This window comes from Erpetoichthys calabaricus, chromosome 1 (assembly GCF_900747795.2).
Source record: "Erpetoichthys calabaricus chromosome 1, fErpCal1.3, whole genome shotgun sequence".
In the NCBI taxonomy this organism is placed as follows: Eukaryota; Metazoa; Chordata; class Cladistia; order Polypteriformes; family Polypteridae; genus Erpetoichthys; species Erpetoichthys calabaricus.
The window spans coordinates 215,003,607-215,026,042 of record NC_041394.2 but is presented as its reverse complement, the minus strand read 5'-3'; the positions used below and the strand labels follow the sequence as shown (position 1 = coordinate 215,026,042).

The 22,436-nt window shown below is 35.9% G+C and overlaps 1 protein-coding gene across 1 annotated transcript in view; it reads right to left on the bottom strand.

Moving 5' to 3' along the window:
- The window catches only part of fbxl13 (F-box and leucine-rich repeat protein 13), a 238,244-nt gene that overhangs the window by 42,649 nt on the left and 173,159 nt on the right, over positions 1-22,436 (bottom strand). Inside the window, exons 16-17 of the mRNA XM_028811676.2 lie at positions 16,696-16,815; positions 15,178-15,304 (exon numbers count right to left, since the gene is read on the bottom strand). Of these exons, the coding sequence (XP_028667509.2) occupies positions 15,178-15,304; positions 16,696-16,815 (247 nt within the window). The remainder of the gene's footprint in view (positions 1-15,177; positions 15,305-16,695; positions 16,816-22,436) is intronic.

Here is a 22,436-nt window from a genome sequence, read left to right as displayed (position 1 = left end):
CTGTGTCTAGTGTCCATTGCTGTACCAATGCAGATTTAGTATACATGCTTTGTGTGATAATCACCAACGCACAGCTCGATGTTACTATCAGGACAGTAGAAGTGGGTTTCTTTACTCTTTTCTTATAATATTTTTTCTGTTGCTTGCGCATGAGAAGGTAGGATCTCCGTACCTGATCTACATAATGAATGCACCCCTTGTGTGGTTTGCAGGTTACCAAAGCCCAAGGCTTAGTGATTTCTACATTTCCCCTGACACAAACATTGGCAGTTGCTGTACTGTGAACAGTGCATAGGAGATGAATATTTTTCTTATCATTCAACTTGATTATAATCTTTCCACATAGTTACTGCAGCCTGCTGCAGCTTTACATGACTGAGGTCACCAGACACATCATGGCAGTTCTGTCATACAGTGCTGTATGCATCAGATTCACTATCCTTGTCAATGTTTGTATTAAAACTAGCTTTACAGCTTTTCATTTCCACACAATTGTGTGCTTTGGTTGAAGGCTCTGCCCCACTATTCAATAATGAATATTGAGGAGTTACAATAGAAATATTCATAATATTTATGCAGCATGATGTTATTTTATCCAATAGAGGGCATACTATCCTGAGCATTATTCAGGCTTAATGCTGTATATCAGATCACAACAGCTTATCCCGAGAGGCACACAGAATTAACCATTTTTATATAGAATTCTGCTCAGGGTTAACACCAAGTTGGACAATAGTGTTTTACAAATGTTTTTCCAGCTTTTTATTTTTTTTTATTTTGCAATTGCTTTCCAGTGTTCCTCAAGCATTTACAATGAAGCATTTAGCAAAGAACATATGATTAACATCATTTCCGCTCACCATTTTGTAGGTTGTGAGGTGTTGTCATGTTGTGAGGTGATTGATGTGTCTTCAGAATTCTTTCTATGACTTTAGTGCTTTTATTCCTGGCAATCATAGAACTGAGTAGGAGGTGTCGTCAGTACTATGAGATATTGGATTCACCCTGTTCTGCAAAGAGAGTCTAGATCACAATTTTGGACTCTCTATGAGGAACTCATTGACACATTCACATATGTCAATAAGAATGTATGTACAGTGGTATGTGATGGTGCCTTTGTAATATTATTCAGTTTAGATTTTTTTATACTGTGATATCACAGTTTCTACTTAGGGCTGTATAAAATCATGTAAATATATATTATAACATTTAACTTATGTATTTATGTAGAATTTTAGGAAGATTCTCTTCAAAGCCCTTAATGAACATATTTTAATGACATGAATGGTGGGAGTATTCTGTATGTTCTGATGGGTTTTTACTTTTTTTAAAAGAAATCTATCAGGACAAAGATATTAGAGCTGCCATTGCTGATTATGATGCAAGTTGCAGGACTGTCATCCTTCTTTACTTCACTTTGTAGTGAGTTATTGACTTGGAACAGGCATGCCAACAGTGCATTCTAGGTTAATGAATCTGCAAAAATGCTCCAAAAATGCTTTTTTTCTCTTTCACCATTGTTTTATGAACATTACCTTTCATTTCAATGGAACAAACGCTTGGCTGAAACCACCCGAAAACTACATATGCTACTGATAAGAGTTTTCTGCTAATATACTTAGATATGAATAATGCCATTGAGAATAATTGCAAATAACTTTGCAAGCAGTTGGAGTGTTTTGGTCTAGCATTAAAGTACTAGAAAAACATTCAGGTGTGAATGGGGCCTAATAGTTGTTAAAGTAATGCAGACTTTGATCTTTTAATTGGTTTTTTAAACATAAACTTAATTGAGAGCTTTAACTGACTTAGTATGATTTCATCCCTATCCCTAGAATCATCTCTAAATGTAATCGAGCACTACTACACAGTAATATAAAGTCCATGGGGCAATCATAGCACAAAAAGGTCAATTTAGAAAGTTTGGATTATTCCTGCTCATGAAGTTCATAGGTGTTTGCTACCACTAGTACAACATAAGTAAAACTAAATGAAGGTGAATTCTTCCGAGACCAAAAGATTACCTCTATGCTTTCAGGTAAAAAAAAAAAAAAAAAAAAAAAAAAAAAAAAGACTTGGATACATGATCAATAAAAAGATGCTATACATCTTCCATTAGTATATTAAATAATTGTATATCCCAAGTCAGCTATGGACCATCAGAAAATAATCCTTCAAGACAAACTCTTGTAAGTCATTGCTGTCACTGACAAACTAAGAGTCAAGAAAAAGATTCCCCTGTATTTGTGCTAATCCTTTCTTTATTAGTTGTTTTGTAGCTCTTTTCAATAGTGAGTTGTGTGAATCTTTTTTGATATCCTATTTTTGATTCATTTGACATTACCACAGGGTATTGGAAAGATACTGCAGCATGTTTATTCTGTACAGTTAAAACCTTTAACAGACTTGAGTAATGAGGCATTAATGTCTGTTTTTGTAATGGATCGTGTGCCTGAATTAAAGATGAGCTTTCTTTCTGGGAATTAGGGAATGTCCTGAACAGTTTTATTGGAAAGACAGATGAAATAGTTACCATGTTAAGGGTGTAATAAATTGAATGTCAAAGCAGAACAGTATTTATTTATTTTTTTCATTCTTTCTCTGTATGAGGCTGCATTTTTGGCAAATACCCAGAAGGAGGCAATGTGACTTATATAAGCCTGACTTTCCAACACAGAGCAGCAAAAGTGTCTGTTGAATGGGCTTTGTTTGTATTGTGGGAGACAAAAGGGTGACAAAAACTGCAGAGAAATGGTGGCACTCATAAGTTTTAGGAATAGGATTAATGAGGACTTTGGCTATGTCTCAGTATAATCAGAATCAACTACTACTTCTGGGCAAGAAACTGTAAACTAAATAAAGAAAAAAAAAATAACTGTAAGAGACTTGGATTGACTGCGGTGGGCTGGCACCCTGCCCGGGGTTTGTTTCCTGCCTTGCGCCCTGTTTTGGCTGGGATTGGTTCCAGCAGACCCCCCGTGACCCTGTAGTTAGGATATAGCGGATTGGATAATGGATGGATGGATGGACTTGGATTGAGAAGCAATTTTCTCTTTTTAGTCCTGATTGACTAAAAACACCCAATAATGCTGTAATATTCCTATTTACAGTCATACTCCTTTAATTTAATGCATAAAGACAGGAATTATACATAATTATACATATGACTTAGGGTAGCAAAAAAAAAAAAAAAAGGCACCAGATTACACCCACAGTTCTTGCAGGTTTCTATGTAAATTGCTAATTGCTCTGCTACAAAGGCAAAAAAGGAGAAAGGAAGCCAGGACAGCAACAGGAGAGAGTAAATGTGGGTCAAAAGCAGCAAGACTTTAATTCAGGCAACTGAAACAAAATGTAACACAAATTCTTGTTTTTCCAATAATGTAGGATGAGGCAGGCATCTTGATGCCAGCTTTATACCGTTGCACTGGTGACATAACCACTGAGGACAAAGCCGCTTGCAACACATTGTGACAATGGTACTGTAAAATGGCAACCCCCATGAAAAAAACAAGATGGCATTACAGTAAAGCAAAAATAGTTTTAACTTTGTTAAATGTTTCAGCACTGAATTCTCCATGGTTACACCCGCCACCACCCTCACCTATAGATGTGTGCATAAATATGTATGTAAGAAGCTGTATTTTAAGATAAGTTATAATACTAATGCATTTTCACTAAACAGAATGTTTTTCTGTATAACTGTATAACTGTATACCCATCATGACATCAAATATTACTTATATTCTGTCTGTGTCTTCTTTGCCTAAGAGATATTCAAAAAAGATTTCAAAAACTAGGCAGATTTTTTCTTTTTTGTGGGAAAAAATCAATTTGTAATTCCATATTTTGATGAGGGGACCCTGAATGGCATTCCAGACCATTCTCAAACCTGCTAATACAACCGAGGCAATGCAGGAAACCACCCCAGATGAGATACCCACAGGGCCCAAACCTGAACAAGACCACTGTAAAGAACAATTATCCATTTTATTTCATCACACCCTTGCTGGAACAAGCTAGTTAATCACCCAAATATCCATCCATTGTCTTAGCCCAGTTATGCAAGGTAGGGTCAAGGTGAAACTGGAGTGTATGCCAGCAGGCAACAAGCACAAGACTGGAGCCATGCCTTGATAAGGCAGTAGTCCGTCACAGGGTGAACATAAACACATCTACACACACATTAGGGACACTTTAACTGACACAGAATTACATACAGCCAACACAGTGAATGGAACAATTGGGAGAAGCTATCAGGAGTATTGTGTGACTGAAGAATTAAGGTGAAGGTTAAAAGGTAAGGTTTTTAAGACAGTGGTAAGACCAGCAAAGATGTATGCAGCTGAGACATAGGCAGAAAAGGGAGCAAAGAAGAAGACGTTAGATATGGCAGAAATGAGAACGTTGAGATGGACGTATGGAGTTACAAAGATGGACAGAATAAGACATGAGACAATCAGAGGAACAACAAAAGTGGGAGATACTGTATGTGTAAGAAAGTACAGGAAACTAGGTTGAAGTGGTATGGACATGTGATGAAGAGAGACATTGAATATATGGGCAAAAGAGTGAAGGGAATGGAAGGACAGGGTAAGAAGAAAGTGAGGGAGACCAAAGCAAAGGTGGATAAAGTAAAGGAAAATCTGAAAGAAAAGGGTCTGGCTGAAGAGCAGGTGCAGGACTGAGCTGTATGGAGGAGGCTGATCAGCACCACATAGAAATAGAAAAAAAGATGAAGAGAAAGAAGAACTTTGTAAACAACCATTCTTCTGCTTGGAAAAAAAGTTTTAATTTCAGCTTTGTAATCTTGTATGCAATTTGTGCTCGCAGCTGCACACTAAGTATTTTTTGGTGGCCACAAATTCTTAGGTACCCGTGCCAAACTGAATTTATCAGCTGTTCCTCCATGCCAAGAGTAGGCTGGTTTCGGCGTTTGCAAATGGAAAGAGACAGTGCAATAACAGGAAGCACCATTTTTACAGTAACTTATTATTTGACATCGCTGTGTGTTGTGTAAAATGGTGCAGCTGTTGAACATTTTACCTATCATAAAACTAATTTGGTGTAACACAGCTTGCGGCTTCATTAGATTTTCATTCCATGTAAGCATCCAGGAGTTTGCTTTAAGCTGAGGACCTACTTTTTTTCCCATTAAATTAAAATGTGATGTTCTCGCTATTCTGGTTGCTACTTACACTTGAATAAATACAATTTCTTAATTTGTTTTCTTAAATATAATACATATGTACTCCTTTTAATACAAGATGTTAACTCTGGCACTTGCTTATTATAAGCATATTAAAAATTGTGCTTCATAAGAAACACTTTATAAACTAAGAGCGAGAACTGATTGCACTGAAGTAATTCAGATGAGTGAACAAGTTCAAGATTCTGCAGTTGATAAGCTGCAGCTTCCTTAAACAGTTCCATCAGAGAGCATTCTCTCCTAGTGCTTTAAACAAATTCAATAGCATACAGTATGTTCTTGCAAAAACTCCTGATTTTGTTTGACAGCATAATGCTCAGAGTTACCACACATAAGAAGATTTTCCAGGTTAAAAAGTTATATTATTCAGTGAGGACTTTTTTTTACAGAAGGTATACAACAGGTAAAATAAAAGTAAGATTTGGAAGCAAATTGGATGATATAAATTAAAGTGCCATCATTCACATTTTACTAATTAATACTGAAATGTATAAATGTGTCATTTAAAATCAAAGTCAAAATTATCTACAGCAATTAAAACACACAGTCCAGCAAATTACAAAGTCCTTGATAAATGTAATCAAAAAATCATTCAGCTTGAACACATTACAGAGTTAATATGAAATGTAGAGCAAATCAACAGGATCCCATAACAAAACAAGGTTACAGCTCAGCCACAAGTCTTCTAACCCTGGAAAGTCCTTACAATGGCAACAATCTACAACAGTGATTTCAACACAACAAACATCATATACTACTCTTTCAACAGCACACCCTACTGTATGCTAACTGGGATTGGCTCCAGCTCCCCCTGTTCAGGACGAAGTGGATTAGAATATGACAACTATTTCAACAAACTGTACATGTTGTGATCCTGTTACATAAAACTTTAAAAAACAGGTGCAAACCCTATCTGCACCCTTTACAGGTCTGGGAACACTGGATAGGACTCACCCCAGGAAATCTGGTTACAAACTCAAATGGCAATCTTCCAGCCTGCACAGGCCCAAAAATGGCTTTTAAATAACAAAAATTCAAAATGTCCAGAAAAAAGGGAGAAAACGCATTTTTAAAAATAAAAAGTTACTTCTGAAAAGGTGAAATACAAACAGTCTGAGATGACACAGTCTGGGCTGCAATCAGTCCTTGTAAAGTTTAGACCGCCAACAATTTCTCTTCTGAGTGGCCAGAAGAACTAAACATACTTCATTCCAAACTGCAGAGGGAAATGAAACACACCACTATATTGATTCATACGCACTCAGAAAACATATACTGTATGTGACAGTGCTTTTTCCTATCAGTTCCCAAGCTTCTTAATCAATTGTGCTTCTCTTACATACTGCACAATTGTTTCCAGCTTGACTTAACGGTCTCTTTCCCTCTTTTCCCCCACAAACTTTCTCTTCTAAACGAGTGCAGGAGTTCTTACACCCATTGTTTTTTCGTACTTTCCCCCCTTGCTCCCTCTCTGGCATATTTCTCAACACACTCTTGCCCATCCATTTCTTCAGCTCACCTCGTATGTCTCTTCCCCACCTCCTGCTCACACATCCCTCCTAGTCCTCTGGGAATCAGCTGCATCCCCCAAAGCCCACCTCTTACTGCAAATGATTGGTTGCAGCTGCCCAACTCACCAATTAACTAAAAATCAATTTATGTTATTGCAGCAACCTGCACATGAGCTAGGTACATGACATATTAACTATACAGGATCCACAAAGGGGCAGTGGTCTACTGATTGTATACACTGTTAGCCCTAATATTCAGATGGGCAACAGAGTGATTATGTGTTTTAATATTAATTTGTAGTCTTGAGGAACATTTTTTAATTAATTAATTGCTGTTATTTAGTGTCTAATTAAGTTTAATTGAGTTACCTAATTAGGGATTTCTTGTTAATTAGGTGCCCATAAATATATTTATTTGTTTAATTTTCTGAGAGTTCCTTTCTGTTTTGACCTTTCTGTTTTAGGAATAATAATAATTCCCTTCACTGCTCATGGCATCTTAAGTAAAACTAAAAGTTAGTTAATATTCATCTACCAGGCCTGTATATCCTGATAAATATTTCGGTTTTGATAAAAATTAGTTATCTTATTTTTGTTCAGAAAAATCTTCACTAAGGTTTGCTTTGTTCAGTATTCTCTATTTACATTCCATCTTATGAGATCAACTATAATCCATCATATTAGACATTGAACATGAGGAAATAAGAAGAAAAAGCTTCCTGCAAACTCTTGTATGTTAACTTACAAGGGTGATCTCATTTAAATTGCAGCCCATGTTCTGGAAGAAGCAACATTTCCAAAGACTAAAATATTGACTTGATTAAAATGTCTAGACAAAACCAGAACATTAAATAAATAATAAAGCTAAAATTGGTTGCTCAATGTGTCCAGCAGAAAGCATTAACTCCATGAATGAATTGGGTTCAAAGCTGGGAAATTCTTGGTGGAAGAGTAGCTTTGCTTTCGGTACTTCTCTTTGGAGGATTGATTGATTGAATTGAAAGGTCCCACGATTGAGCTGTTTAGTAATTGGAGCAAAACTCATGTCCAGGGTAGAGTGGTTGTGAGGTTCTCTAATGCAAGGGTGTGGTGAGACTGTTTGTAACAGTAAACCAATCAATGCTTAGCTAGGACATTCACCCCTTTTCATTGAAACCTCTGGAAACAAACAGTTTTCTCCAGGCAGAGCCCAAGAAATACTTTCTCACAGACTTATACAGTGGAAAGTGATGCACTGAATATTAATTAAACTGCAGTGCTACCTGAATTAAGGATTTTTTTTAAGAATACTGTATCATATCACTGCAGTATGTCAATATGCGGATTTCTTTCTGAACTTTCAACATTTCCAGGGGATGAAATGGAGAAGATATGGATATGAAATTATAGGAGAAAAAAATCAGCTTTATACAGGTGAACGTAGATTATTAAAAAAAATGACAGATTAAATAATATGTTTCATGAAAACAAATGAAGTTACAAAACATTGTTCATGCATCAGAAATAGAAATTGACCAGACTGAGATGCAAATTCATAATGTAACTGGTAGTGTTGGACTTGAAATGACAGATCTGTCAAAATCAAATGTCTTGCTGTAATGGCTCTCTATTTCTTTCAGTTGTGCATTAATATTTCTCATGGCAGTACATTAGTATCACTGCTGCCTCGTAGTAAGAAGACCAGGGTTTGAATCCTGGATATGGAATGTAAAAATCTTTTTTTTTTAATTTGTATTGAGTTATTGAGCTTTTGTCAGTTTTTGCAGTGGATGACATAAAACAAGCAGTAAGATGTACTTATTTTTACATCATTATTTTACATTTTTTCAAGCTATACTGTTCAGATCAGTTGGCTCAGGCTGCCTATTAAAGTGTTAGTCATCTTTTACTTAACATGATGCTGAATTGCACAATTATACTTCTGGCCTTTGTCATATTAAAAAGAATAAGCTAATAAAAAATAGACAAATGATTGATAACCATAATGTATGGCACGAGGAGGTAGGAACTTACTTTTATTTGGTAAAAATTTCACATTGCAAACTTCATAGCCTTACGGTGTTTAAAACACCAGCCATAAAAATATTAATTGCACCATAAAATATAACTGTCAACACTCTTCTTTTTGCTGAACTAAAACTTAAATTGTAGGAGAAAAATTCCATAAACTGAAAATCTGCCAGAGAAATGTTGGCAAATTCCATCCATATCCTTCATTTAACTACTGTACATGGAAATTCTCACTTGTGTCTTGACTATGGAAGCTCAGTCCCCAGTAAAGAAAATTAGTGGGGTAGGTCAGTAATCACTGCACTCCCATCTCCAACCCTGTAAGTGTGTTTGTGTCCCTCTGCCTGTGATGTAGTGGGCCAAAACCAGAATGGCATGGCTGTTCTCCCACTTTTGGATGTTTGCTGTTCATGTCAGCAAGGGTGTTGTTCTCACTACTTTAACACCTCAAAGAGCAATTTGAATTTGGATGTAATAGGCCCTATGTCATTGCCTGTTAGAGGATCATACTTAAAAATGGCGATCATCAATAAACACTGGACATCTAAATATGTACAAGGGAAGAGTCTGTGATTATGAAAAATAGGCTTAACAAAACAGCCAATAACAGTTTAATTATATATCACTTCATATTCAATGAATTAATTAGGAAATACTGGCCTACATTTAGGTAGTATGCACCGCAAATCTGCTAACAGTAATAGGTGTCCATTTTAAACGATAATGTACATATTTATCACAATTAAACTGAATGTGTGCTGTTGGTTCCTATTGCTTTGCTAGCAATTGATAGACCACATTTTATTTGACAAAAAGCGAACTTTACTTCCATGTAAATGAAAGTTTAGTTATGGGGTCAAAAATTTGTTTATGAATAAAGTTCAGATTCTCATTCTACAATTTAATTTCCAAAACACTGAATTGTTGAATTAAAAAGTTGATTGTAGCATGGTGTCTGTATGTCTCAGGTGTGGGTGTGTGAAAAATGGAAATGAATATTCATATCTTAAAATTATATCTTTTGTAGGAAAATTATAAATTTTTTCCATTGTCTAGATATCCTGGATAATAACATCCTAGAAACGATTAAATTTTTAGAACAAGTGGTTTCCATCACATTCACCCTGAATAACTAAGACCTATGTACAATGAAATTTCTCTATTATAATAAAAAAATCTTGGGTCAAGACATGATCTTCTTGGAAGACACTTTGACGTCCCACGAGACATGGCAGTGAGACAAAAGGACAGCTGCTGTACAGGCTTTTAAATGATCGACGTGCGGCAAGCAGAACACGCATCTTAGCAGCAGCAGCAGTAAGACAGCAGCTGATCCGACCGCATCTCCTTAGCGTGCGTTCAGCCCCCACTTCACAATGCAAGCAGCAGAGATGTGAAGTGGCTGGCGCGTAGCACACCCGGGGGGGTTTGGGTTTCAAGTAAAGCAAGCAGACATGCTCTGACCTAGTGTTCTTCTAGTGCCAGTCCTTATAATCATAACTGTTGTAGGAATTGTGTAATTTAACCAGGATTTTTACCTTCTTCTCTGTTTTAGTCATGGGACCAGGCCTATTGATGTCAAAATATTTGTACGAGTAGCTTTTTTATACATAATTTATTTAAATATACATGTAAATACACATCCGTGTGCATGTACACATACACACACTTACACAGTCAAAGAAATTTACAAGTAAAGATACCTGACAGAGGCCACTGTACAATCTGTCTATCTATGCAGTTTGTTTGCTTCATTTCAGCAAATATGTTTAGTTTCAGATTAAATATTATTCAAGTTGTTCACTTGATTCAGCTTCCTGTTCACTTAGCTCTATATTTATTTGTGTACATAATAAATGTTATATAATTTAATATACGTATTTGCATATTATTGTGCAGTACAATTGGTTTTATTGTACTATAAAATCTTCCATTGAGTGATTTCCTGCAGAATCATTGAAGTTTATTATACATGAAAGTACTGTATGGACCATTCCATAACATTTTTTAGCACCACTCTCACTGATGCAGTCAGGAACATAGCAGACACGTGTCAATGTAAAAATTTCCTTTTGTTGTCGTCTCTAGTGCACCAATTACGTGTGACTGTGTATGGCCGTCTCATAGTTCTGTACAACTTCTGTATGTATTAATGTGAGTGATTGATAAGTGTGTGCATTCTAATACCAGTATTATAGAAAAGAAAGAATTTATGAATAGGGATAAAATGTAGAATCATTGTGGAGAATTATGTAACCCTACTGTCAAGGGTTCTACTGGCCTTTACAAATGGGAACTCAGAAAAACCTGCATTTGGTGATCTACTGAAGGGTTAGGATTTGGTTTAAAGTAATAATGGAATACAATTTGCATCATTTTTATTTTGTGTCTGTTAAACATCTATAGTCTTAACAGATAAATGAAAACATTAGCAGTACTACATATATTTTAAGCTATTTTGCAGGCCTTGTAATTAATGGGCATTTTTCTCCAAGATTTGAAAATACAGTTTGTGTGCCAAGTTACTCCTGTGACAAACTAGCAGCACACTGCCACTTGTATGAATATTACAGTTCCTTCAAAGGCTAGCACTTTAGCTGTCTGCACTGTTTCAGTTTTCTCAGGCTGGTTGACGGGTTTGTATACAGTACGCAGTTCTAGTTTTCCTGCATTTTATTTTTACAGAGCAGCATATCAGAATCAGCATTGTTTCTCCAAGTGAGAAATTGGTTTTAGTGTATTTGGTCTAAAGACTGTAGTACTAGGGTGTTGTACCGTGTTAGCCATTATGAATGTAGTGAAAAGTCAAGCAAAATGACACCTTTTATTGGCTAACTAAAAAGATTACAATATGCAAGACTGTGAAATTACATTTTACAATAACGTGCAGTTTTACATCAATACAATACAACTTCAGACAAAATTAATATTCAGTTTAGAATGAAAAGCCTACAGTGCATCCAAGATATATTTACAATTAAGAAGACAATGTCATGGGCTCACCCTAGATGAGGGGTACTCAATTACGGCCCTGGAGGTCCAAAGAGGCTGCATGTTTTTGTTCCAATCAGTTTCATAATTAGAGGCCAGGCCTAACAAATATTGAAACTTGTTATTTTATTATTTAGCTTGTTAGTGATTTTTTTCTTTTATGACAAAAACTGTATATTTTTGTTTTCTGAGAACTTTATCTGTATCTTTTATGGTCCTTCCCTTCTCTCTCATTTATTTCAAAACACAGATACTTCATGACACATATACACAGTTTTAAATGGAAGAGCTGGAGGTTCCTATGTCATTTGCACCTCATTTTAACTGATGGCTGGTTAAGAAACAATTAAAACCTAAATGCAGTAGTTTAAAACTAAAATAGGCAATTCATAGTCCTGAATTGTAAGAAGCGAGTTAACTAAAACTAAGGCCAAAAAGTATTGATTTATTAGAAAGTGAATTGGTTCTAAATAAGAAACTGACTAAAGTGAAAGCTCATAAACATTGTGGACCTCCTGGATCCTAACTGAAAACCCCTATCTTAGATTCTACTAAAGTGATATTGTACTGTTTATTAATGTCATTATTATTGTGTATCTATTTTTATGTGCCATTGTCCATTTTCATTATTTTAAGTTCACAAGGACCCAATGAGAGCACATATATACAGCAGTTCATCAATACTGTGATCATCTCAAGAGGCTTATAATACTCTGTAGAACTTCAATGGGACTTGAAATGGTTGATTTTTAACAGAACTCTTGTTAGTATGTTAGGAGTCTCATGTCTGTGACTGTGGCGGATAGCATGTTAGATTATAATTTATTTCTGTCTATAATGGTCATGATTTGGCAATGTAAGAGCATTGAGGACAGGAACTCTCTGACTTTGGTCCCTGAGGTTTGGTATGGTATCTAGGACTCTGGAACTGATTGCTAGGGTATACAAAGAAGAAGTCATTAGTTGTCTCATTCTGGATATCTCTCTTTTATTCTTACTACTTACATTCCCTAGTTACCATTAACATTTTCTCACCTAGGCCTCACTACTCTTTCCCTCACTCCTATACAACAGAGGCTATTTTTTCTAGGTCCTACTGTGCCATCATTCCAGCCACAATGGACCACAAAAAAAAAAGCCGCACTTAACCCAAATCAAACTTCCCAGAATATGCCTCACTCAGGCAGCCTAGCCCCAAACTTAAATGCCAGGCTTTCTGTCTCCACAGGCTCAAAAATAGGCTATAACACATTTAAATATTGAAATCTGTCAAAATGTCCAAATATTTCAGTAATTTATTTAAATAAAAAGGAAAAAGGAAAGGCAGGGAAAACAATGCCAAAATTACACTTTTTTAACAAACAAGGATACCAGAACACAAATGTATTGCTGAAGCTTCAGTACAATCTGAAATTTATTTTTAAATACCAACTGGGGCCATTGTTAAATAAAGTCATTTTGAAATAGATGTTGCTACTGATGAAGTTAAGAATGTGCAGTATATCATTATTAAAAGACTTCTAAATTACATTGATTTATAAGCTTAGGATGATAAAGTTCTAGCAAGCAGAAGAAACGTATGGTAGGCAGATGAAAAGGTAAATTAATCTGGCTTATGTTTAGAAAGTAAAATACATGTTTGTCAAATTGTTAAGTCTGGTATTTTCTGCCAGAGATTTCTGATCTTTGACTATGACATAAAAATTAACATTCTCAGATCTGTACTGACAGTATCAGGTACAAACCAGGAATGTGCTGCCAATCCATCATTGAGTCCAGTCATGTACACACACTCACATGGAGTCAGTTCTGAATCAACAAGTATTGTAAGGTATATGCCTTTAAGAATGTGGGGAGGACAACTGAGTAGCTGTAGAAAAACATAGGCACACATCAAAAGAGTGGGGAACCTTTATGTGAACAACAGGAAATAAAAGAGAACAAACTCAGTGTGCCTTTCCTTGCTCTCCAGTATGCAATGATTTCAACGTTGAACTGAACTTTGTATTTACTTACCTTAAAACCACCTTAGGGCTATATGGTATTGCAGCAATGTTCTCTGTTTTGAATTTTACAGTACTTTAAGCTTTGGCAGAAGTTTCAATTAAAAATAAAGGAACATTTTTCTAACTAACTGAAGTTGCCAAATTTTTGGTACAGATATTTTACATGGGTTTTTTAATGCAAGTGAAATAAATTAAAGTCATCATGTGTAACTAGCGTGAAAATACTTCTGTAATGTTGCCATCTATATCACACATGCAAAATGAAAATTATTATCTGGACTCAAATCAAAGCACAGCTTGAGTTTTAGTTGGCAGATACTCATTAATGAAAATCATTCCTTTTGGCCCAGTGTTACTCATTTTAGAATGAATTAGTATGATCTGATCTCTTTAGTGAACCTTAAATTATAAAAGGTATGCTATGGCAGGCTGCCCCGTGGCAGAAGTGTATCACCTGCCAAAATATTGGCCGAACTGCAAGTAAACATCAGAATATGGATCAACTCTGCAGATGTTTATCTATTCATACTTTTGACACCTTAATGTATATATTACAAAAAACTCCTGTTTTATATATTTGATACATTAAATCATCAATATGGAATAACCTTTGTGTACAGAAAAAAAAATGGAAAGAACATATTAAGAGGATGTCCAGAATTTTGTTTGTCACTCACTATTGAGTAAAATATGCCCACTGAAGAACTGCCTCATTAATCCAATATGGAATACCCAAACAAAGTGAAAGCTGGCAATGTATGGATCAGGGAAGGCAAACAAACAGGCTGCCAAAGACACTTGAACAGGAGTGAAGGAAGCAGTGAAAGACAGAAAGACCTCTAAGGAAGACAGCTCAGTAACCAAGAGAGAAAACAACAGATGTAAAAAGAGGGTGAGAGAGAGAACAAAAAAGAGCCAAATAAAGAAAGATAAAGTCAACCCACAGTAAAATCAGTACAAAAAACTGTCAAAGGGAGGCTCCATTTTTTTCTGTATTTCATACACATTATTCCAGTAGCTGGTTTTTAAAATTTATTATTTTTGATTTTCTACCTTGTTTTATTAATTCACTTTTTTCCTACAAATTTATATCTAAGGAACATGTTTATTTTTAGAAAGAGGTTTTAGCTCCCCAAAATGAAGAAATTAGAACTGAGCTCTGATCAATGAGATGTTATAATAATAGCACGTGACAAATACAAAAACTACAAAAGACTAAAACAAGGAATCCCCTCTACCCCAGTGAGTTTAGCTAAACAGCAGAACCCTGTCCATAATGGTGTCCATTCCACTTGCCCAACTACATATCAAGTTTTCCAATTAACCCATTTGCTCTTTTCATGTTTACCCAGTTGCTCTTTGCCTTCCAGTTTCTACCTTGTATGTTTTCACTAGTTTGATTCCATAGTTCAGCTCACACACAATGAAGCAACATTCAAGACATCCCTACCTGATCTGTAATGCAGGTTCCAGAAAGATTCAGGCATGTAAGAGATGGTAAGTTTTCTAACCATTCAAACCCTGAGTCAGTCAAGTGTTCACAGTAACAAAGACTTAAGTGAGTCAGCTTTTGACATCTGAAAATAGACAATAGAAAAAAGAGAGAATTAGTAAAATCATTTAGATGCTACATGACTTCATGAATTACAAATATAACTCCATATTATCTTATTATTTTTCTTCCTATTATTGAAAACAGCATTAACTGTTTTGAATCAAGGACTGTGTTGTAGATTTTTAAGTAAGGTACTGTATATCAGTGCCGTTCTTAGGCATGGACAAGCAGGGCAGTCACCCAGGGCCCCGAGACAAAAGGGGGCCCCATCATTCGAGGGTTTTTTTTTTTTTTAAGATCGACGCAAGCTACATATCTGTACTATGAAGTTTAATGCTAAGCTTACTGCTCTTTCCGGGGGCAGGGACGCTGCAACAGCGAACTGGGGCTTAGGACGTTCACTATGGCCAGGGCCCTGCTCAGGTGCAGGCGGGGCCGGGCCCTGTTACAACATGCCCCCACAAAAGTCAATAAATAGAGTGCTCTCATCGGAGGACACCATTCCGTTCCAGACCACAGTTGCATCGTGAGCGTGGACTTCTTCCTGTATTTTTCTGTCACATATAACGCTTTCTTCCCTTTTTCGCCTTGGCATTGGCCTTATCGTACTCCGCTCGTAACTGCGTCTTATTCACGTTAGCAGTTTCACACGTACCATATTAATATGAAACGCAGTTATCCATCCGGTGCTGCTAAACGAAAGAAAAAGGCAGACGATGTAGCCTTTATTGAGACACAAAAAGGGTCTTTGCTGAAATTTGTCTTGGCCGAAAGGTGCATTCTCCTATTGATTCTTTTCAAAACCGACCAGCAGTAAGCAACAAGCAACATTCACATCACATTCCACAAGAAAATGAGCAGCCAGATGATGATGTTCAGCCAGCAGTTGCTGAAAGTGAAAATGACGAGACAATCATTAAAAATGATGATGCAGTCATTGAAAATGATGTTCGCTGTGTTGACCGGAACGATCCAAGCATGTGGCCCTCATCCCTCACTGATTCAGAGCAAACCTTCTAGGTCAAAAAGGGTCCTTTTAGAGATGTTCTTGCAAAACATGCAGCAAACGAAGAAAGTTGTCATTGGTAGAAAAAAATGGAAAAGGTATAAAAAACACACTTTTTAATTTTGACAAAAAATAAATTATATGTTCTAAAATTTATAAAATTATGCACCACTGCACTGCACATTTTGCACACGCTGGGCTTAGCTACATACCTCCACGTGGTGCCCAGTGGAAACAAGTCAAATCTGGCTGAACTATAGCTAATACTACACGCATTAGGGCCCCCACATTCTAATTATGCCAAGGGCCCCCACGTCCTAAGAACAGCCCTGTGTATATTATTGCACTTTTCACTTTTCATGTGTACAGATGCATTGCCTCCATGATAGTCGCAGCTAGTAACTTACTTTTGTGCGATCCGCAGCAATGACACATCACTCAGGCGGACACAGTTGGTCAAATTTAGTTCTTTTATTACTCCAGAAGATGGGCCTTCAACAAAATATCTTACCCCTGGATCACTAACTCTGCAAAACAGAACACATACAGGTATATTAGTATTCAATTCAATAAAAAGGGTTGTTATTTATAAAAGTTCAAAAAAAGTGAAAAGTTTGGAATAATTTGATAGAAATCAATACATCTTTTTATCATGATACCATTAAAGTAATTTAAAAATACAGCCAAGACATTGCTAGCATTATTGCTTGAATTGACTTATTTTTATTCACCTATGACTGCAAAGACCCATTTTCAGCAGCAATTCCGTCAGTGTCCTAAAGGCAAACTCCTTTAAATTATCTTTAATTAGTCATTTTAAATAATTAGTTATGAGAGAAACTTCTCTAATTGTGTTAGCACCGCTGGACCCTGCTCTTCTGTTCACTTGTGTTGCAAGGTTGTTGTTTTTTTTTGTGTTTGTTTTTTTTTATATTTTTTATTTATGCAGAATAAAGGCTATTCAATGTGACAAACTGCCATGAAACTGAGGATTTCACAAATGTCTTGAGAGAAGAAAGTGACCTGGATCTAACCAGCATAGAAACAAAAGGGAAAGGACCAGAAGAACAACTACACAAGAGGATAAGGACATCAGAATGTGTAGTTTGACAAATAAATGCCTTACATGTCACTGTAAATTCTTCCTTAAATACACACTAGAATACCAGTGTCATCTGCAAGAGAAAAAAGACGAGTGACCCTCTCACATACACATCCACACTGGACAAATTTAGAGTCACTAACTGTTTCTAACTAATAAAGTCATTATACACACACAGGATAGTACACACAGACACAGAGAAAATATACAAACTACATACCAAAAACAACAGGGTGTGAAATTTGAATGCATGAGTAAGCAATGCTATATGCTGTATAGTTGTAGATCATATATATTTTTTATCATTTTATCACAGAACTCCTCACAGTTTACTAATGGTGCTTCACATGAAGAATGAAATTATGTATATCAGTCAGTCAGTCATTTTCCAACCCACTATATCCTAACACAGGGTCACGGGGGTCTGCTGGAGCCAATCTCAGCCAGCACAGGGCACAAGGCAGGAACAAATCCCAGGCAGGGTGCCAGCCCACCACAGAACTATGTACAGTATATCGTAATTCAAAAACAGCAGCAGTGCACCTCTCTGAGCTGGGAAAGGAACAACTTCAATTTTTCAAGTGGGCTAATCTGATAACTGAAATGAAAACCTTTGAATCATGCTGGAAGGTTCCAGGTTGTGCTGGCCAATGTGACACCCCCCCCCCCACTCCCCCAGTGCACATTCCCTTCACCCACCCATCACATAATTTTCATGACAAGAGCAAAGGAGCAGGTGCCTTTCTCAAAGCAGGAATAGGTGATTTTGAAAAGTATAGTGAAAAAGGAGTTGTAGTTCTTAAAAATGAATTTTCTGGTGTGATTCTTGGGGATGTTGTCAAAAAGAGGCAGGTTGATTTAATTAAATGATACTACGAAAAACATCTTTCATATAATTCAAGTACTTCAAATGCATTAAGAGTTAAAAAATTGCCCACATCATTGTAGAATATAGCACTTTTTTTTTCTTTCTTTTTAAGGCGTGGAACAGAAAAAGGGGATAAAACAAACAAATAACCACAATTTAATAATAAGATTCAAACAGACAATAAAATAACGCTGTAATATTATATCACCAGAGTTAATTGCTCAGAGACATAACAATAGAAATAAATGGGAGCAGACAGGGTGGCTTCAATGCTGGGAATGACTCACTTCACATAAGAAGCCACATTTTTTCCAGTATAACAAAAAATGGATTTGAAACAGGATGATGCCAGCACTTAGCAATTTATAATTTGCTGAAAGCAACCTATTAAAAAGTTAATTTTTTCTACAAGGCAATAATTGTCAATAATTATTGAAGCTGATCCTATGCTGCTTTTTCTCACCTTCTTCATAAAGCATATATACCCAAATCATTCATTATTAAATCAACTGCATATGGAAGTGCAATATACTGTAATATTGTCAAGTTTCTATTTCACTCTGAACCACGGTACAACTCTGGACAAGTGTTAGTAGGTTTATAGAGTCCTTATTGTAATCTGCAGTACAGAAAAATTGTTACTTTCATGTGCGTATCAACCTGCAACATATCGCCACTCTCCAGTGCCATGATTAGTGAGTGTGACTGCCTTACTTCACCATTGCTGTCTTTGTTACCTGAAAAAATCTAAGAACACAGACACTCTTCAAACTGAAAAAGCTGGAAAAGTTGAAAAATTGACATTGTACTATTTAAAATAATATTGTTAAGTGTGTCTGAAGTAAAGGCAATGGTTACAAAGAAAGAATATTTATATACGTGACACTTGTTTTGAAATACAAAATTACTAATACTAAAATAATCCTGAAATAAAATGAAACTATAACACACCATTTTTTTCCAGTATAAATGTTTTTTTTCTTTTTCAATTTCATGGAATCCATTTAACAACTTTTTCTTCACTGACACATTGAAGCATTCTTTTAAACTTTCTAAAACAATCATTACTTCAATGACTCTATGAGAATGCTTCTGTTCTTCTTTTTACTTTCCTTCCATTTCTTTATTATTTTCTTCTTCTTGTACTTGTTCATCTTCTTCATTACTTTTATTTGTCTTATGATATTCCAAAATTCCTTTATAAATAGATGTTGACACAAGGAACTCACGCTATGAGTGATGGCTGTGTGTGAACAGTATAGTGCTATCCTCTAGTAGATACCTCTAAAATGCCTCTTAATTTTCTCTAGTCAGTATCAAAAAATCAGTTGAACATGGAAAGGCTAAACTGGGCTTCCCTCACTCTATCTCGTCAACCATTCTTTACTGGATGCTCTTGAAATTAAGCTTGAACTTTCATGATTCGCTTTGCTCCTGTTCAGTACTAGAACTATGTACTGGCCTGGAGTTCCAATCAACAAGGCCATGATGAAGTCATGGTTATTCATTAGTTTCTGCCTGACTTATCATAAACTCAACACCACTTTAGTCACAGTTTTGTTTCTGTCAGTGCTATACATTTCTACAATGCTTAGGTTTTTGTGCATAATGGAGTCAAAATTCAGTTTAGACCTCATGACAGTTTTCAGTATTACTCTGAAACTCCAGTCCATGCTGAGATGGTATAAAACCAAATGATAATGAAGCTAGAAGAAATGAGCATTACCATAAAGCATACCATAAAGTCTGCCTATTCAATTGGAAGCCCACGGGCCACATGCAGCCCAGAAGCAACCTCTGAATGGCCCAACCCTGTGGTCCCTCCAGAAATGTGCAGAAAAAATGAGAAAGACACATTTTGTGAGCCTTCTGAAATTTCTACATAAATTCCTACAATAATACAGACCAGGAATGCAACAGTCTGTGAAGCCTAGCAACATTCAATCCGCAATGCAGCATGTTGTTGTGTCAAGAAGTGGTGGTAGTAGTCTATGATACAGTAATTTTTTTTTTTTGTGACAGTACTTGGAACCTCGGGTGTGACAGCTGGTCGTTACATCGACTACATATTGAATGATTCTATAATCAGTCGTGAGCTGAGTCCTAGTTGTATTCCAGTTTCATCAAGTGACTGCAAACGTGGGTTTTTGCAAATTAAACAAATTTTTACTCCAACAAGAGCCTCATTACTGACAAGCACTCTCTCCACATTTCTCTTCATACAATTGGTTGGCTCTCCACACACAAGCTTTGATCCTGCGGATTCATGGCTGTTACGACAACGATGATCAGCCATTGACACTCAAAGCAAAAAACAAATTAGAATGACTGCATTCTTTAAAACTCAATCAAATTAAGTACTGATTTCTTTGCGGGACTACATAACAACTTTTTTGTAGAATGTAGAGCTCATTATTAACCTGCAGTTAATATTCATTGAGTTCAGAAATTATGTATTTGTAATTTTAAACTATCAAGTACAATATAATGTAGCACAGTACACCTATGCACATAGCGTAATGGTAAGATGATCAAGGGTTTGTATCACAGGTCCTCCCTGTATGGAGTGTGCAAAGCACTTTGAGCAGTGAGTAAAGAGCTATAAAAATTTAAAGAATTATTATTAAATTTGACAATTTGTCAATTTCAAGTTTTAAACGTTATGTTTTTTCACCAAATGAACAAAACATGTAGTGCTAGGACTCTTGGCCTCTATATACCATCATAGTACCTCAAATTTGATCCAAACGCAACAAATGTGTATCGCTACCTTTTTGTTTACAAATAAGGCACAGCTAATCACAGATGTGGTGATTTTAAACAAACCGATGTTTCCTCAGTGCAGTAGGTGTTGTATTCATGTGTGTTAGTCACTGTTATCACTTGTTATGGGTTTGTACACTGATAGCTTTGATAGCATTGATAGTTCTTTTTTATCCATTAAATGTACTTTGTGATGTGCCTGGGTCATATATGATAAAAATATGTACAGTATGTTATTTCAAAAGTTAAACAAATGTTATTGCTAATACTGTATACTTTTTTGATTTTTACTATGAGATGCGCCTGGGTCAGATGTGAACAAAATGTTTATTTTTTTATTTCAAAAGTGGAAAAACAGTATTGCTACTACTTCAGATTCTGCTCAGTTAAAGTTTTTTTGTTTTTTATAAATTATTTGTAGTGCCTGTGCCAGATATGACCAAATTTAAAAGTGAAACAATGAATAAACATTACTTGTTTTCAATACATTCTGTTCTGTTGGTTTAAAATTTGTTATTACCTGCTGCTTGATGGCCTCTGAAAATGTCTGCTCCTCCTAAATTTCTTTGTTTGAAAATCTGGCCCAATTGAATTTGTAAATGAATAGCCCTGCCATAAATCATGGTCAAGAAACAAAAATCACAAAACTAAAAGGAAAAGTGTAAAAAAAATAGCTTTCACAATTTCCTAATGCAGAATGAATGACATGGTGCACTTTCATACAGTAATTTAAACACTGCACTACAGACTTTTTAAAATCATCCATTCAATTAGCAATTCTCAAAGGCAAAAGTCAAATTGGTTCAAGAGGAAGGAAAGCGCAGAATTGATTAAATTCTTAGTATTTACAATTAGCAGACCTATCCTCAGACCCTTGTGGCATTTCTGGGTTGCAGATTTTGTTCCATGTTTGACGCAGCAAGCATCCTTTGGAAACTGTTCATGACATACAAACATCCTTCTGCATGCTAACTACAGACCCACTAAGGATAAAGAACCCCCTATACATTCATTTCTTCTTTCAACTATCTTTTATGAGTTTATGTAATCCAATATTTCTGTTCATTATACATTTTGATAAATTAAATATGTTTAAATCTCATCATATTTTTAACAGAATGTAGTTTGATGTCACCACACAATGCACAAAAAAATCAATCATTAAAATACAATTGACTGAAAAAATATCAGTACTAGTGTCATTAAAAGGCAGACGTTTGGTTCAACATTGCCTAGTTTTTTCTCACTGACTAAGTCTTAGAAACAGTCAGTACAACCTCTCCTTCATCATGTACTTCCTTAAAGTTCTTTCAATGTGATGCTCCAGTGGAGACGATAATTCCACCAGAGATTAACCCTAACCCTAATTCATGCAGAAATGCCTTTGAAGTTCATCAGATATCAACTGAAATGTT